General features: G+C 40.9%; 1 protein-coding gene across 6 annotated transcripts in view; it reads left to right on the forward strand.

The window, feature by feature from the left end:
* The window catches only part of usp15 (ubiquitin specific peptidase 15), a 64,861-nt gene that overhangs the window by 34,521 nt on the left and 12,563 nt on the right, over positions 1 to 17,777 (forward strand). For 4 of the 6 annotated variants that reach the window (XM_062982545.1, XM_003221181.4, XM_062982544.1 and 1 more), the window contains 6 exons: positions 6,112 to 6,195; positions 9,492 to 9,636; positions 10,430 to 10,603; positions 15,446 to 15,604; positions 16,125 to 16,349; positions 17,658 to 17,741. In XM_062982545.1, the coding sequence (XP_062838615.1) occupies positions 6,112 to 6,195; positions 9,492 to 9,636; positions 10,430 to 10,603; positions 15,446 to 15,604; positions 16,125 to 16,349; positions 17,658 to 17,741 (871 nt within the window). The remainder of the gene's footprint in view (positions 1 to 6,111; positions 6,196 to 9,491; positions 9,637 to 10,429; positions 10,604 to 15,445; positions 15,605 to 16,124; positions 16,350 to 17,657; positions 17,742 to 17,777) is intronic. The other 2 variants (XM_003221182.4, XM_062982548.1) reach the window with 1 other exon arrangement.

A 17,777-nucleotide genomic window follows, 5' to 3' on the forward strand; every position in this document is an offset into this window, starting at 1 on the left:
TGCAGCGGTCCTACCATACCTCCTTCAGTTAACTAAAACTCCTGATATGGCTCCTCCTGTGGTGGCTCCTGTATCCAGGAGGGCAGATCTCTTGTATAAAATAGACCTTTCCACGGCCCCATGGGTCGCTAAGCCTCCAGCCCCAAACACCATTGTCGCTGACATGGCTACGGGGAGAAGGGCCACAACTCAAACAACGCCATCCGATAAGGAAGGCAAAAAGTTGGATGGCCTAGGGAAAAAAGTCCATGCAGGGGCGGCCTTTGTGACTCGCTTAGCCCACTATGGGGCTTATTTGTCTTCTTATCAAGAGTATCTCTCTAAGAAGATGGGGGCATATATTGCCAGTCTGCCACGAGATCACCGTGCCTACGCTTCTGCAATTCATCAAGAGGCTTTGATGGTGGCGAGAGCCCAAAAGGACATGGCCAAACACACGGCCGATGCAGCAGGCCGCATGTTTGCCACTTCTACTACCATTCGCCGCCATGCATGGCTGAGGGCGTCTACGCTTTCAGAAGCAGGCAGGGCCTTAGCTGAAACTTTGCCTGCCCATGACTCCGGCCTATTCAACCCCGACACCGACGACAACCCCGACACCGACGACACCGACATAAGCAAGACGTGCGCCAAGCCGCTCATAAATATGGCTATAAGACACAGAATACTTCCTATGGCAGGGGTAGGTGGACACCATCCTCTTCCTCCTCCTATACTCGCAGACCCTATACGGGAGGATCGAGATCCTTCCCGCAGACCACCTCGGCCCAATCCTCACATCAAACGCAGCCTCCTCGCTCGCGGCAGCAGAACAGAGGATGGTACCAGTCGAGGTCCAGATGGCGTTTTTAGCGCCGTCACTTCTTCTCCTCTTACGTCTTCTCCTCATGTGGTGTCGGGATCTACTCTTCAATGTGGTGACGCCAGTCCTCTCCCTGACGACTTTTCGCGTCTAGAAGAGCAGCAGCTCTTGCCTGGGGTGCACTTTGAGTTTGGTTCTCGGTTAGCCTCCTTTTTTCCTAAGTGGCAGGCCATTACTACGGACCAGTGGGTCCTGAATGTAGTCCAGTTTGGCTACGAAATTGATTTCTGTGCCCGCCCAAGGACTGGCTGTGTGAAGGTAACACAGCCATTGGAAATCCTCAACCAGGAGGTTAGCACTTTGCTGAGCAAAGGGGCATAGTCCCCTTGCACCCTGCTTTGTTTTCTTCTGCCTTTTTTTCACGATGCTTTTTGGTTTCTAAAAAGGGCCGAGACCAGCGTCCAATTTTGGACCTCAGGGCCTTGAATCAACACATTCTGTCACCTACGTTTCGGATGGTGACTTTGCCAACCATCCTCCCGCTCCTGCCAGAAGGAGTGTGGTTTGCGACTGTTGATTTGCGCGACGCATATTTTCACATCGCGATCTCTCCGCGGCATCACAGGTTTCTGGCGTTTGCCATTAGTCGCGAAGCATATTGTTTTAGGGTTCTCCCCTTTGGGATTTCTACAGCACCCAGAGTCTTCACTAAGGTGATGGCGGCAGTGGTGGCCTATCTCCGCACTCATTTTGTCACGGTGTTCCCGTATATCGATGATTGGTTGCTGGTGGCACGGTCTCGTTCTTTACTCCTTCATCACATTCAGTTTACACTCTCACTCCTTCAGGACCTCGGCTTGGTGGTCAACTACACCAAGTCCAACCTACGGCCCTCTCAGAACATCGCCTTCATCTGGGCGGTCTTGGACTCTGCCACTCGCAGGGCATACCTGCCAGACGATCGGTTTGCAGTACTTCGCAAGGCGGCTCTCCGAGCAAGACACCAGGCCTGCGTCCCAGCCAGCCATGTAAGATCTCTGCTGGGATATATGGCATTGACTACGGCGGTAACGCCGTTTGCCGTTCGAGGATGAGAGCCCTGCAGTCATGGTTCCTGCAGGTCTTTCACCCTCTCCGAGACAACCCCTCTATACGTCTGTACCTACCACCGTCCATCCGACTCTCGCTCCATTGGTGGCTGGTGTGAGCGAACGTGTGCTCGGACTCCCGAGCCATCTTGCATGCTGACCATAAATGCCTCCCTGGAAGGCTGGGGAGCTCACACCGGTTCTCTCTCGGTACGCGGCCACTGGTCGCCGTCCGAACAAACTCGTCACATCAATCTCCTAGAGTTGCTGGCCCTGTACAAGGCGGTGCAACTGTTCCGCGACATTCTCCATGGCCACACCGTGCAGATTTGCGCGGACAACACCACAGTGGCGTGGTACGTAAACAAGCAGGGCGAGACGCAATCACGGTCACTGCTTGCCCTCACGTTGACCCTGTGGAACTGGTGTCTGCGCAACAACATCCGCCTGGTAGCGGTGCATGTCCCGGGCCATCTGAACACGCTGGCCGACCAGCTCAGTCGGTCTCGCAGCACCAGTCACGAGTGGTCTCTTCATCCTGCCGAGGCCAAAGCCCTCTTCCATCGGTGGGGTCAGCCGACTGTGGACCTTTTTGCGACAAGCCTCAATTCCAAATGCCGGCACTTTTGCGCTTGGGGGGCAAGGCCGTCCAGGACAGGCTGCCTAGGGGATGCGTTTCTCTTCTGCTGGACAGGTCCCCTCCTTTACGCCTTCCCTCCGGTGCCATTGCTGTCCAGGGTGGTAGCCAAGACCTACCACGACGGCGCAGACGTGATTCTGTTAGCACCATGGTGGCCCCGCCAGCCATGGTTCCCCTTGCTGACGGCAATGGCTGCGGGCCATTATTACGACCTTCCTCGTCGGCCAGACCTGTTGACCAGCGAGCACGGGACCCTCTGGCATCCGGATCTCACCTGGCTACACCTCGTTGCATGGAGGATCCGGCCCAGCCGTTCTCCACAGCAGTCTTAGACATCCTGGCGGCGGCCCACAGGCCATCAACCAGGCGGTCCTATGACCGCAAGTGGGCCAAGTTCACCGAGTTCGCGAGGGACCGTGGCACTGACCCTTTGGCAGCTCCTACGCCGCTGCTCCTTGACTTCCTGGCGTCGTTAGGACGCAGGGGGTTAGCCCTTTCTTCATGGAAGTGGTATTTGTCAGAAATCTCGGCGTATCGCAAGCGCCAGGGACTTTCCTCTTGCTTCCAGGATCCATTGGTCCAAGTGTTCCTCCAGGGTTTCAAGAATACTTACCCACCACGAGCTCCGCCGCCACCCGCATGGCGACTCCAGCTGGTGCTTTCCGCGTTGACGAAACCTCCCTTTGAACCACATGCCTCGATTGACCTTTCCTTTCTATCATGGAAGACAGCGTTCCTTGACGCTGTCACCACCGCTCGTCGAGCCAGCGAGCTCTGTGCTCTCCGGGCAGATGAGCCGTATATACGGTTCCATAAGGACAAGGTTGTCATGCGGACAGACGTAGCCTTTTTACCCAAAGTTGCCACACTGTTCCACGTCTCCCAGGACATCGTGCTCCCGGGATTTTTCCAGAATCTGTCCACACAGCTCGAACAGTCTCTCCACATGGTTGACGTTCGGAGGGCACTGGCATATTATGTCCACCGTACCAAAGACATTAGGAAGTCTCCTCATCTCTTCCTGCAATACCGAACTGACACCAGAGGGATGCCGGTGTCTTCACAAAGGTTCTCTGCCTGGGTCGTGGCAGCGATCCGGCTAGCATACCAGCTGGCTGGTGAGGAGCTCCCGGCTAGACTCAAAGGCCACTCCACACGGGCCGTGGCCGCCTCCACTGCTTTTTGCTGTGGGATTCCCTTGGACGACATCTGTCGTGCGGCAACCTGGGCCACACCATTGACGTTCGTGACCCACAACAAGGTGGACCTCGTGTCCAGGCGTCAGACAGCCTTCGGGAGAGCCGTACTATCTTCAACGTTGGCATGACGCCCGCCATCCATGGTGTGTAGCTTGCTAGTCTACCATGTGTGTGCATTCCACAGACACCACGAAGGAAGAAAGTATGGTTGCTTACCTGTAACCGTGTTTCTTCGAGTGGTGATCTGTGGAATCCACACAACCCCGCCCTTCCTCCCCGCTGTCATCATGCTTTTTTCTTCAGCCGCTGCGTCGGCAAGGAACAAGGCCACAACCCCGCCTCTGTGCTATATATCCTCAGAGGAGGAAGGGTGGGGTGATGGCCAATTTTAAACAGCTGTGATAGTTCCGAAATGCTGCACAGGTGCAGGTAACTACCATGTGTGTGGATTCCACAGATCACCACTCGAAGAAACACGGTTACAGGTAAGCAACCATACTTTCCATAGCATTGAGTCATGGCAGTTAAAGTGGTGTAATTATGAATTCATTCTATAGTTTACATGCACCCAAAAGTTTTGCAGTGTATCATTACAGCTCTTTAACGTTCCAGCCAGCTATATTTTCCTTTTGGAATTTCAAGTATGCCGATTCATTCTGTCCTGCTCCTTCATTCTATACTCTCATTTCAATTGACACTTGACATTCAGTAAATACAGGTGGTTGCTAAACTTGGTCAATTCTCATTATATCTCCCTTACACTTAACATGATTTTACTCAAAGTCCCATAGTAGAATTCTGACTTCTAGTTATTTCCCAATTCACCAACCCATTTTTTATATAGATGCTCACTCAGTTTGATACGAGTACAAGTTTTATATTTGTGTACAAACTTAGGTACTTCTAAGTGTTTAGGAATTTGTGAAGTATGTAGAAGGAAGTATCTTCTACACAAAAGGAAGTATCTTCTTCTAGAAGGTGGAGTGATGGTGATGGTCAAAACTGCTGTGGACTGGAAGGAATCCTAGTGACTGTTTCCTAACTGTACCATTTAACATCTGTTTTGATTAGGGATTCTACTTTGTTTATAAAGGTGTGTTGATAAAACTTATTTAGAATTAGCAGTAAATAGCATTAATTAGAATATTTTGTGCTTTGGTGGCATTTGTTCAGGATGATTGGTCAAGATTTTAATTCTGTGCATTAAAGTGAAGAACGGCTAAACTGATGTGTTTGTTCATGGTTAGTGTTATACCTAGTGGTTTTATATTTTGATGTCAGCATTTCTTTTCATTTTAGATCATGGAAAGAGAAGTATACGTAAGCTAATCATAGTAGTTTTGATAGTACAGAGCAGCTAGTTTGTTTTGATATCGGTATGAGCTACATGAATCCAGCACCACTTTTGGAACTTTACTGTCTGATGCTGCCTTTTGTGTTTTCCAAAAACTGACTCTGGAATTTTTTTTTTAAGTTCTGGGATTTTTTTTGGAGATGCCCAGGTGGCTGCAGTGTGGAAGGGAAACATCATCCTTTTCCCAGTTCTTCTGGATTATAGTTTCCCAACAGAGGAAAGCCACTATTAGACCCTGCCCAATGTCTTGATGCCCTAGAATAGAGTAGCATTTTCCTTTCTTCCAGAGGGATAAATGAAAACCATAGGAATAACATGTACAGTGTTTGTGAACTTGTCCTTTTCTGTCTAACTTTGTTATATGAAGTGATGTTATATGTTTAGATCCCCCCCCCAACTCTTTGCAGTTGATTGGGGGTTGGTATACCTGGATTAATGTAAAAATCCTTCATAATTTTGATGGCTTGATTTTTTTTAAAAAAAATCAGATTTTGTAACATTCAGCCAAGTAATCACCAGATTGTTGTTGTAAAGCTCTCTCGTGTAGAAGTGATTGTTTAAGTAAATTACTTGAGTTGTGGATTTAAAGTGTTTTAAAGCAAGCTTTCACACAGGTGTAGCATTATTAGTGTACCCATGTACTTTCATAATACCTCTTTCCCAGCAATTTGTTAGAAGCATAATAAAATGGGAAGTTGGTTATTATGGAAGAAATTTATCTCTTCTGTGCTCAAATTAACTTGTAATTTTTGTGTGAATTTGGTGTGAATTTGCCAAATCCAAATTGTATCTTTGACTGATTTTTAGTTCCTGTGATTTGTTTTCCCCTCTTCCCATTAGGGAGTTAAATTTATTAAAATGTGTTTTGAGGTTGGATAACTTCTTTTGTGCATTTCTTGCTCTGTTCATAAAAATCTTATTTTTCATACTTATTTACATACATTGTTCATCTGTTAGCTTTCCTTTTTCATTATTAATTTTGCAATCTCAGCATTTTTATCTAATTTAACATTTTCATATTTTTAAAGGTCCCCAGGTGCATCCAATTTTTCAACTTTACCAAAGATCTCTCCATCTCTATCAAATAATTATAACAACATCAACAACAGAAAGTAAGCAACACATCTTAAAGAACTTCTAATTTTAATCATCCAAGTATAATTTCAAAAGAAGATTGTTTATAGTTCTCGGTAAATAACTTGGATGGATTGTATTACTGTGCAAATGCAGTGATGCCAAAACTTAAAGGTCATCAAGACCCGAAGGTGTTAAGAGAAAAATTAATAGAGAAAAGCTGTTTTTGCTTCAGAACCTTGATACTATAGTATCCCCCTTGGATCTGATCCTATTTCATTAAGGCTATCCTTAGATAGGACTTGGTATTCACCACCAGAAACTTTATCATGCATAGTCCCAGATACTTGACTCCCACATGTAAGGTTTCTCTTTCCAGTCCTAACTACAGCTCTTTTTGTTATGTTTAAGGTGCCCACATCCATCTTCTGACTTGTAGTACCCCGTTTTTGGATTTACATAATGAATGAGAGTTGGTAAGCTGTAGGCAATCTGATGTGATCATGGATACTGCCTTGGTACAGTGAATAACATGTATTCTTCTCCCTGGATTGGTAGGCTTTAAAATGATCCAAAGATAATCTAGACTCCAATTCTCTATCCATTTAGCTGAGATTTGGCCCAATTCAACTCAGTGACACTAGTTTTACCTAGACATGTATTCACTTGCACTGGATAACATACGACATTCAATGTGTAGTCTTGAACTATAAACACTGTAGGTCAATTCCATTGAACTAAAGGCATACATTTAATAGTATGTATGGGGGGAAATACTACTTAAGACATCTCTAGCTTTAATCAGCTGTTAAAATAATGCATTTTCTATGGGATTTTCACAAACATGTCCTTTTATATTATTTTCCATCCTAGGGGAAAAAACCTTTTAAGAAAACCATTGTCTAATATGAACCAAATATGAATATTTATTCAAAATTATTAATAGAGAATCCATTTCACACTGATCTTTCTGGTGCCAGGAATTGAGCTCTCACACACTCTTTGAATCTTTTCTCAATCTCATAATATTCATGCCCATTTGATTTCAAGACCTAGAACAAAACACTTAAAAGTGAAATTGAGATTTTTGCTTGTTTATCAGAATAAAGGTGACTAAGTTTTTTCATATATTTTTATTGTAATCTGAAATATTAAACAAAATAGTTTCTTGTGAAAATAACTTACTGGGAAAATTCAATTTCATATATCCAGATGACTGGGGAAGAAAACAGATACATGCAACAATTGACATTGTCAGAGGGTATATTTTGCTTTTATTATGGAGAGACCTGTAAATAATCATAGTAATAGGTTGTACAACTGTATTGTTATCACCTTTGCATCCTTATTGAGCAGCTGAAGCAATCTTCTGTTTACAACTTTCTTAGAACTATTCTTTCAGCAATATCTTGGCACAAGTGTGTAAATAATGGGAGGACTTTGGTTTAAAAGAATGTGGAACTTTTTGATTAGGGAGATCTTCAATGAGAAAGAGACACTTCTACTTAAACTTAGTATTCTCTTAGTCTTTATTACTCATGTATAGAAACCACCCTTTTTCAGAAACTTGATGATCAGGGGCCCATCTGTGATTTGTTACTCAAATTCTTTTACATTCAGGAATGTTCAGCAGCATTAATTTTTAAATCCTGGGTGTGATTTCAGATTCCACATTGAAAGCCTTCAGGTCCACCTCCATTAATATTTTTTCATACAAATGCACGCATAAAGCCCTACATTGACCTGTGGTGTATCCTTTCAATATGTTGATTCCTTATGACTTGCAACTCTTCTTATTTGAATGATAGTTATACTGTAAGCAACCTCTAGATTGTGTATCAGAAAAGTGTACACATGACCATTTGAATATTATTTTGTAAAATATGCATTTGATACCTCTATTGTTTGGGTTGAAACAAGTATGACAGCAACCTTGGGAAAAGTATCAATACATTTGGGTATTTATGCAGACCCCATCACATTTAAATGTATTTACATGTATTGGCTGATTCACATGTAACATTACTAATAAGTGTAGTAGCCAACTAGGCTACTGATAGCTGGCATTTTACTCATATGTGGACATTTACCACTTATATAGTAAGTTCATTTGAACATGATTGAGTATGCACAAAAATGTCATAATAGATTCTATTGGTGGCAAACATCATATCTATTTTAGTTCTCTGTGTCAGTTGGCATTGGCTAAATTGTTTTCCCAGAAAAGATAGATTTCCAAATGGGCGTTCATCAAAGAAATTATTTCCTGATTCTTGTCCAGTAATGTAGTATCCTTTCAGCTAAAAAAAAAGCTTTCTAGGACTCCCAGACCTTTCAGATCAGACCAAAAATGCTTCTAAAATTATGTTTATTGAGGTAGAGTTGGACTGTTTCGACTTTGGATACTAACAACGCAGCAGCATATTCAGTTTATTTATTTTAAAATACATATACATTATCAACAATCCAGTGCATTCATATATCTTTACAAGTTTTCCTACAGATTTCAGCTCCACATCTGTATCTTTATTCCACATGCTGGAGTCAGGGTTGGAAGTCTGATCTCAGTTATATGCATGTATGTTACGTTAACCTTAATGCTACTTGCGTGCATATCTAGATCTATGCACATTTGTGCAACAAAAGTATGTTAGATCTAGAACAATATGGTGCTTCATTATGATACTTTGTCCTTACTGATATGAACATATTTATTTTTGCTTTTTAAATACACCTTGTTACATTGTCCTTCAATTAGAAATACCTTTCCTCCTAGGCATATGATATGTCTTGACAATATATGCTGTAATTAAACAAGCTAAATGGTAAAATTGCTAGAAGGTATTGTGTGCATTCTTTGTCACTCCAGGCTACCTTCTGCAGTTTGTTATCTCATTCTGTCCTAGTAGCAATCTAAAAATAGAATCCTCACTGCTTTGGGCCAGTGATGTCATGATGGCCTAGGGAATCTCAGCTTTTGCCTGTAACTTAATAATAACTTTTCCATCCCAATTTTCTTTATTGATTTCAAATAGTAGCAGAATGTAAGAGGAGTCTTCTTTGGTTTGCTGATGGTGCCTCAAATCTGACACTGATACATTTCATTAAAAATGAAAAAGAATGAGCCATTAAGCTGTTTTGTTCTTCAGATGTAAAGAGAGAGAACAAATAGAACAACCTGTTTTAAGATTATGCAGGTTTTTTTCTCCAAAGGTTTCAGCAAGAAGAGTTTTAAGTAATAATATATGTATTCCTGTGATAATCTACAGCTGCCCTTATTTGTGACAGCTGTGGATCATGCAGTTATTTTGTGAAATGTTTTGTTTTCTTCTAGTGTGAAAAACTCAAACTACTGTCTCCCCTCTTACACTGCTTATAAGAATTATGACTACTCTGAGCCAGGAAGGCACAACGAACAGCCTGGCCTTTGTGGCCTAAGTAACTTGGGGAATACATGTTTTATGAATTCAGCAATCCAGGTAGCCTTTTCAATATCACGTGAACTTATTTTGTTGAATAAACATTCTTTTTCTGTAGAATGTGGGGAGTAGAATGCTATCAATACCTCAGTATAGCCAATTCATATAGGAAGAGTAGCAAAAAATACCCATGTTTAGGTATATTGCTTATAGGTTGACACACTGAAGACCTAAAGTAAAGCTGTTGGACTTCAACACATCCTGATAATGTTGACACAGTTATGCCATCCCTGCCATTATGTGTCCTTACAGCCCTTGAATACAAGAGTCTACTCATTGTATTCCTAAGAACGCAGCTTTTTAATTGACCCTTCATACCACGCCTCCAGTATTGACTACTAATATATGTGCTTATGAATGATCTCTACCACCTTGTTGTTAAAGAACCATAGACTGTGGCAGCATCTTCCTTCCTAGTCATAAAAAGCAAATCTTTGTTGCCTGTTGCTACATTTATTGGGACGGCACTATGTTTGTTACAGAAGCCGTGCAGTTCTGAGTTCTGCATGAAATTTCCTAGATTTTTTTTCAAATGTTTATCTGGAAGTGTTTCTGTCAGTTCAGGTAGGAAGAAAGATGGGTTGTTAATTTCAAGACAGGAGACTAATGGATAATGTAATTACTGTAGATTGGGGAAAACATAGTTGCCTGTGCAGTCTTGCTGAAGAACTTTTGTATGAAGAGTAAGAAAAGAAAATTAGAATGTATAAGAAAGTGTGAAAACTGAAATTGGAATTGAGAAGCTAGGTTACTCTGTGTTATACATAAATATTTTATTTACATTCATTTGCAGTGTCTGAGCAACACCCCTCCACTCACAGAATACTTCCTGAATGATAAATATCAAGAGGAGCTGAATTTTGACAATCCATTAGGAATGAGGGGTGAAATTGCCAAATCTTATGCAGAGCTCATCAAGCAAATGTGGTCAGGAAAATACAGTTATGTCACTCCACGGGCATTTAAAGTAAGTATAACACCAACCAAGGTTAGATCTTGTTGTGTTTACTTATATAAAAGTTAGTTATTTTTCATTTATTTTTTGTTTTCAGTTCTGAATTTTCTCTTGTCCGATCTTCTTTTATTGGTTTTTAACCAGTAATATTTATATTTAACTATATAAACATCTGTTAATAAGTTGTATCCTTTGTTCTGTCTAACAAATGAATAAAAAATAAATATGTAAACCAGGGGTCCCCAAACTAAGGCCCGGGGGCCAGATGCGGCCCTCCAAGGCAATTTACCTGGCCCCCACCCTTAGTTTTAGACTTAGGCTCGCCCGAAGTCTGAAATGACTTGAAGCACACAACAACAATAACAACAACAACAATCCTAATTAACTTGACTATCTCATTGGCCAAAAGTAGGCCCACACTTCCCATTGAAATTCTGGTTGTTGGTTAAAATTGTTCTTATTTTTAAATATTGTATTCTTTCATATATATATTTTTTGCACTACAAATAAGACATGTGCAGTGTGCATAAGAATTTGTTCAGATGTATTTTTTTCAAATGATAATTCGGCCCCTCAACAGTCTGAAGGATTGTGGACTGGCCCGCTGCTCAAAAAGTTTGAGGACCCCTGATGTAAACAAAACAAAATTTAGACTCAACTTGCAATGAGGGAACAGATATCAGCCTGTTATAACCAATCAGGGTATCCTTGCTAGGCCAGGTTGAATGGGACAGAGTAGCCTAGTGGCTTCAAAGCCTGGGGGTTTTTCACCTAGGGGAAATCTTGGTCAGCAGGTTGAATAGCACTGAATGGCCTTGCTGGTTGCAAGCCTGGCCGCTTTCTACCTTGTGGAATCCTTGGTTGGCCAGTTTGAATAGCAATTAATAGCATTGGTGTGGCAGGTATGAATGTTGCAATTAGCCACCTTGATTAGCATTTAATGGCCTTGCAGCTTCAAAGCCTGTCTGCTTCCTGCCTGGGGGAATCCTTTGTTGGGAGGTGTTAGCTGGCCCTGATTGTTTCCTTTCTGGAATTCCCAATTTCCCTGCTTTCAGAGCGTTGCTCTTTATTTACTGTCTTAGTTTTAGAGATTATATTGTTCTGTATTATTATACCACAGTAATTATTGCATATTATATTTATAATCTTATATTATCTGCTTAGATCTGGATTATATGAGTCCCCTCCTACATCTGTATAAAATCCACACTGAACTGCATTATATGGCAGTGTGAACTCTAGATAATCCAGTTCAAAGGAGATACTGTGGATTATTCTGGCCTGGCATTCTGGGTAATATAGCTGTGTGGAAGGGCCTTGAGTCTACACTGCCATATAATCCAGTTCAAATAAGATAATCTGAATTTTATAGGCTGTGTCGAAGAAGCCTAATTGCTTGTGCCCTGGGCGCCATCTTGGCTGAGGGAGTTGCTAGGACATGAAGGGGACGGGGCCTAAAGGCAACGGGGGGTGGGGAGGGCGGGGGCTAAAGGTAGCAGAGCCTACTTTTCTAACTGGCAGTTAAGGGGAGAAAAGCTCTTCCTTGTCCTCTGTAATTTGGACTATTTTTCTTGGGTTTTTTGATTGAAAGACATATTTTGGGTGACTATGTCTTTTGTGGCCAAATTTGGTGTGATTGGGTTCAGTGGTTTTGTCGTTTACTCCATAGTAAAACAAATATTACCTCTCTCTCTCTCTCTCTCTCTATATATATATATATACTAGCTGTGCCCGGCCACGCGTTGCTGTGGCGTTGTTTGGTGGTGTTGGTGAGAACTTGTTGAGGTAGTGGTGGTATTGAATGTCTGTTGTATGGTTGTCTTTATGTTTAGTATGCATTTGGTTATTTGTGTACTGTGAAAGTGGTGAGGATAGAGGGGGTCTATGTCCCTGTGTAGTATTGTATAAGGAGCCCCGGTGGCGAAGTGCGTTAAAGCACTGAGCTGGAGAACAAAAGGTCCCTGGTTCAAACCCCGGAGCGGCGTGAGCGGCTGCTGTTAGCTCCAGCTCCTGTCAACCTAACAGTTCAAAAACATGCAAATGTGAGTAGATTAATAGGTACCGCTCCGGCGGGAAAGTAAGGGCGCTCCATGCAGTCATGCCGGCCACATGACCTTAGAGGTGTCTACGGACAACGCCGGCTCTTCAGCTTAGAAATGGAGATGAGCACCAGGCCCCAGAGTCAGACATGACTGGACTTAACGTCAGGGGGAAACCTTTACCTTTACCTTTAGTATTGTATTGTGTTGTGAAAGCTTGGGTTTTGTCCAGCTGCATAGTAGAAAGGGTTGGGCTGGATGGCCCCTAGGAGTCTCTCCAAACTCTTGGATTCTATGCTATTATTATTATTATTATTATTATTATTATTATTATTAATTATTATTATTATCATCTTCTTCATCATCATTATTATGTAGAGGCTGGATGGCCATCTGTCAGGAGCGCTTGGATTGTGTCCTCCTGCATGGTAGAAGGAAGTTGATCTGGATGACCCTTAGGGGTAACTCCAAACCTTAGGATTGTATGATGTTATTATTATTAGTAGTAGTAGTATTAGTATTGAGAGGCTGGGTGGCCATCTGTTGGGAGTGCTTGGATTGTGTCTTCCATGGCAGAGTTGAGTTGGAGTGGATGGCCTTTAGGTGTGTCTCCTAACTGTCTGATGCTATGATTCGATGTGTGTTATTATTGTGCAGATATTGGATGGCCATCTGTCAGGAGTGGTTGGATTGTGTCCTCCTGCATGATATAAGGAAGTTGAACTGGATGATCCTTAGGGGTATCTGCTAACCTTAGGATTGTACAATATTCTTATTCTTATTCTTATTGAGAGGCTGGGTGGCCATCTGTTGGACATGCTTGGATTGTGTCCTCCATGGCAGAATTGGGTTGTTCTGGATTACCACAGTAATTATTTCATATTACAGTAGAATCTCACTTATCCAACATTCGCTTATCCAAAGTTCTGGATTATCCAATGCAGTCTGCCTTTTAGTAGTCAATGTTTTGTAGTCAGTGTTTTAAATTCATTGTGATATTTTGGTGCTAAATTTGTAAATCCAGTAATTACAACATAGCATTACTGAGTATTGAACTACATTTTCTGTCAGATTTGTTGTATAACATGATATTTGGTGCTTAATTTGTATAATCATTACCTAATTTGATGTTTAATAGGCTTTTTCTGAATCTCTTCTTATTATCCAACATATTCACTTATTCAACGTTCTGCCGGCCTGTTTATGTTGGATAAGTGAGACTCTACTGTATATTTATAATCTTATATCTGCTTAGAACTGGATTATATGAGGCCCCTTCTACACAGCTGTATAAAATGCACACTGAAGTGAATTATCTGGCAGTGTGGAGTCAAGATAAACCAGTTCAAAGCAGATAATATAAGATTATAAATGGGTAATATAGCTGTGTGGAAGGGCCTTGAGTCTACACTCCCATTTAATCCAGTTAAAATCAGATAATCTATGGAAAATGCCTAAGTGAGGCCTAACTGTGCCTGTCCCGTGAGCTGAGTAGGTTGCTAGGAAACCAAGTGGGCGGAGCTTAGCACTCTAACTGGCAGCAATTGGATAAAAACAATTATTACTCTCTCTCTAATTAGGACTTTATTTTTCTTTTCTTTTTGTTGTATCAACCTAGTGCCGTGGATAATGGGTTGTGTTGTCAAATTTTGAGGTTGGGGGGCCTGTACTTTTGTTGTTTTGTCCACTGCCCTGATGCCATTACTCTTTTATATATATAGATATATATATATCGATTGGAAGATGGGGCCTGAAAACTTTCTTAAATATAATGCAGATCTATGGTTACTTGATAATTGTCATAATTAATTGAGGTTCTTTAATGTTCAGCCAGAAATACTGTTATCTTACACTACTAAACATAAATTGTCTTAACTCTGCCTTCATCTGCAAAACTTCCCTAGTTTTTTATTTGCGTATGCTATTTAAACGGCCTCATATTGTATCTTTCAGCCTTTGTTACTGTTAAAGATACTTCCTTAGTGAATTATGGAGATTGTTAGGCAGAGGCTTGGTCAGTATATGTATGATGATTGCAGAACCTTAGTAGTAGTTAAAATCACTCACAAGGAAATATTGGAAATTTCTTTAATGCTAGATTACTACTATACAGCATGAATGAAGAAAATGCAGGCAACTTCTCAGTTCAATACCCCCAAAATCCCACCCCCTCAACTCCAGAAATGTCTTCTGTCCAACCTCCAAGTCTTCCAGTGTGTGCTGGTTTGTGTTATCAGGCTTCTTCCTGCTCAGGGCCCCAGATGTTTTCATTCCTCGACCGTCGTTATGAAACTCATAGCATGGAGGTATTCTGGTGTCTTAAACACACCAGATACGAGCCCATGACAATATGTCAAAATAGTCTTCTGTTAATTAATGCCAGTTTGCTTGTGAGCTGTACAGAAAATTGCCAGCCTATGAACTGCATAGAACCACAAACACCTCCAGATGCTTTGATGCACCCTGAACAGTGGTTTGTTCTTGGGGCATCTGTTCTGAGAGACTTATAGGACTTTTGTGACTTTCAGGCCACAATAGGGAATCCCAGAGGTCAATTGGTTTCTAGATTCCTAAAGTAATCCATTCCTATGATAGAAGCAGTTGAAATCAGAGCCTGGTTGAACAAGAACCTTGGAATTCAAAGAGAAATCCTGCAAAAACATGCATTTTCCCCCAGTACTCATTTTGGTTGCATGTTAATTCAGTCATATATTTAAATTTCCCTCTGAGGAAAAAAAAAGCATTTTTATCATTACATAAGACAATTCTTTCATTTGTTCATCTGACACCAGTGTACACCTCTTATTTTTTCTAGACCCAGGTTGGAAGATTTGCTCCACAATTCTCGGGTTATCAGCAACAAGATTGCCAAGAACTACTCGCTTTTCTTTTAGATGGCCTACACGAGGATTTGAATCGAATTAGGAAAAAGCCTTATATTCAGCTAAAAGATGCAGATGGAAGGCCAGACAAGGTATATGTTAATTGTGTTGTAAGGTTTTGGGGTTGGAACATTGATCCAATGACATGGAGCCTTTTGTAAGTTGCTGTAATTCAGAGTAGAACTCAAAGATGCTTATTTGAGTAGGTATTTTATAATTATTTATCAGAATATTACAACAGAATAAATATCAAGTATGATAATCCTCTGAATGCATTGAAGAGCCAAACTTTTGTCATGTATCACACAAGTGTAACAATATGCACAATTGTATACAAGTATCTCATTGTAAACTGGCTGCTTATTGAAGGAGAGTTAAAACTATACAAGATTAATCCAACTGTACTTAAGCGATTACAGGCACAGCAAGAACTTTTTATGGCCAGTTCACACAGCTGTCATTCACATGTGCTAATGAGCGTTGCTTGAATTCATAACCTTCCAAATCAAATTTAATGTGAATAAAAAGCACCCGTCATTTTGTTTAGGTATTTATTCAGAAATTTTAAGCAAATAGATTTATAATTTATAATTATTTTGTGCTTTTGCTTAGGTGGTTGCTGAAGAAGCTTGGGAGAACCATTTAAAGCGAAATGATTCCATCATTGTAGATATATTTCATGGACTTTTTAAATCAACCCTAGTTTGTCCAGAATGTGCCAAGATCTCTGTAACATTTGATCCCTTTTGCTACTTAACTCTTCCACTACCCATGAAAAAAGAACGCAGTTTGGAAGTTTATTTAGTTAGAATGGACCCGCTTGCCAAACCTATGCAGGTGAGAAGAATCTGCACAGTATATTCAGACATTTTCTCCTTTCACAGTCTGTCATAAACTTCTTTTAATTGTTTTGCTTGTTTTAATGTTGCACTTGAAAGATATGTCTCAACTTTCTGGTGCATCAGTCTTTTTTTCCTTTACTGTGTGTTATTTATTGTACTAGACCAAAGGCAGAAGCTATCATTCCTCGTACTAGTACTATAGTAGTCTTAGCTCTTAGGTTGCAAACCAAATAAAGAAATATTAAAATATTGATTGTTACAATTGAGAATGAAGGGATTAAACTGCATAGTATGCTTGTAAAGCTACTCCAAGCTGCCACCCTCAGTACTGGATTAAGATGGGGACCTACTGTAATACTTCTGTCCCTCTTAATGTTATTACTATGGAATCACTGTTTAGAATGAACTGGAGAACTCCCTCTCGACTAAAATGGGTGTGTAATGCATATTTGGACAACAGATCGGATGCTGTGGACAAATTAGGCTAAAATTAGCAAGCAACTAGTGAGGGAGTTGTTTATGTGAAGGAAGAACTGTGTGAACCTACAGCACATTCTCAATTAAAACCATGGATTGCATGTTGCTAAGCAGCAGTGGGGTATGTTTGACGTGTAGCTGCAATAATATTTAACATTTGCTGAGGCTGAGGAAAAGTAGACCCTGACAATATATAGAAGACCATTTGCTCCCTTCCCTAAATTAGAAAAAAATTATATTCACAACATTGGTGGATGCTTCAGAAGGTTATTGTTCTATATCTTTTTAAAAATTAATTTGGCTGGCTTTTGTTCTGTGACTGTGAGGGGTTTTTTTTTCCTTCCTTGAAATTTGCACTGGGAAATTGATTTATAGCTTTAGAGCTTTACAGCTTTGCTTTCCAGAAATTGTTGAACTGCCATTTCTACTTGTCCTAGTAGTAATAGAAACTTAACATAATGTAGCCAAGAACCTTCCAAAATTGTATATATATATTTGAATCAGTATTTCTCATTTATAACAATCAGTTTTGCTAATCATAGGCTTCCCAGGTTTTTTTGTGGTTACTAAGTAATTATTCTTGAGGTATTAAAAAGATTCCTTCCTACACCCGGAAAAAAACCCACTTGGTTTTAACAAAAAGCTGTTTTCCTTTTAAAGATGTAATTAGCCATTTTGTCTCTATAAGACAGTCACAAATAGCATCCCCATGAATAGTGGTGAATTTCCTCTTTCATAGGAAATTATTTAACATCACTTAAATGTTCAAAGTAATATCAAATTATTTGCTTTTTTGAGAGTGACACTGTTTGTATTTTGTTTTTAGTACAAAGTAGTAGTTCCAAAAATTGGAAATATACAAGACCTCTGCACAGCATTGTCAACTTTGTCTGGTGTTGCTGCAGATAAGGTATGATGTTTTATAATGTATATTATGTTATATATA

The sequence above is a fragment of the Anolis carolinensis genome, chromosome 5 (genome assembly GCF_035594765.1).
Source record: "Anolis carolinensis isolate JA03-04 chromosome 5, rAnoCar3.1.pri, whole genome shotgun sequence".
NCBI lineage: Eukaryota > Metazoa > Chordata > Lepidosauria > Squamata > Dactyloidae > Anolis > Anolis carolinensis.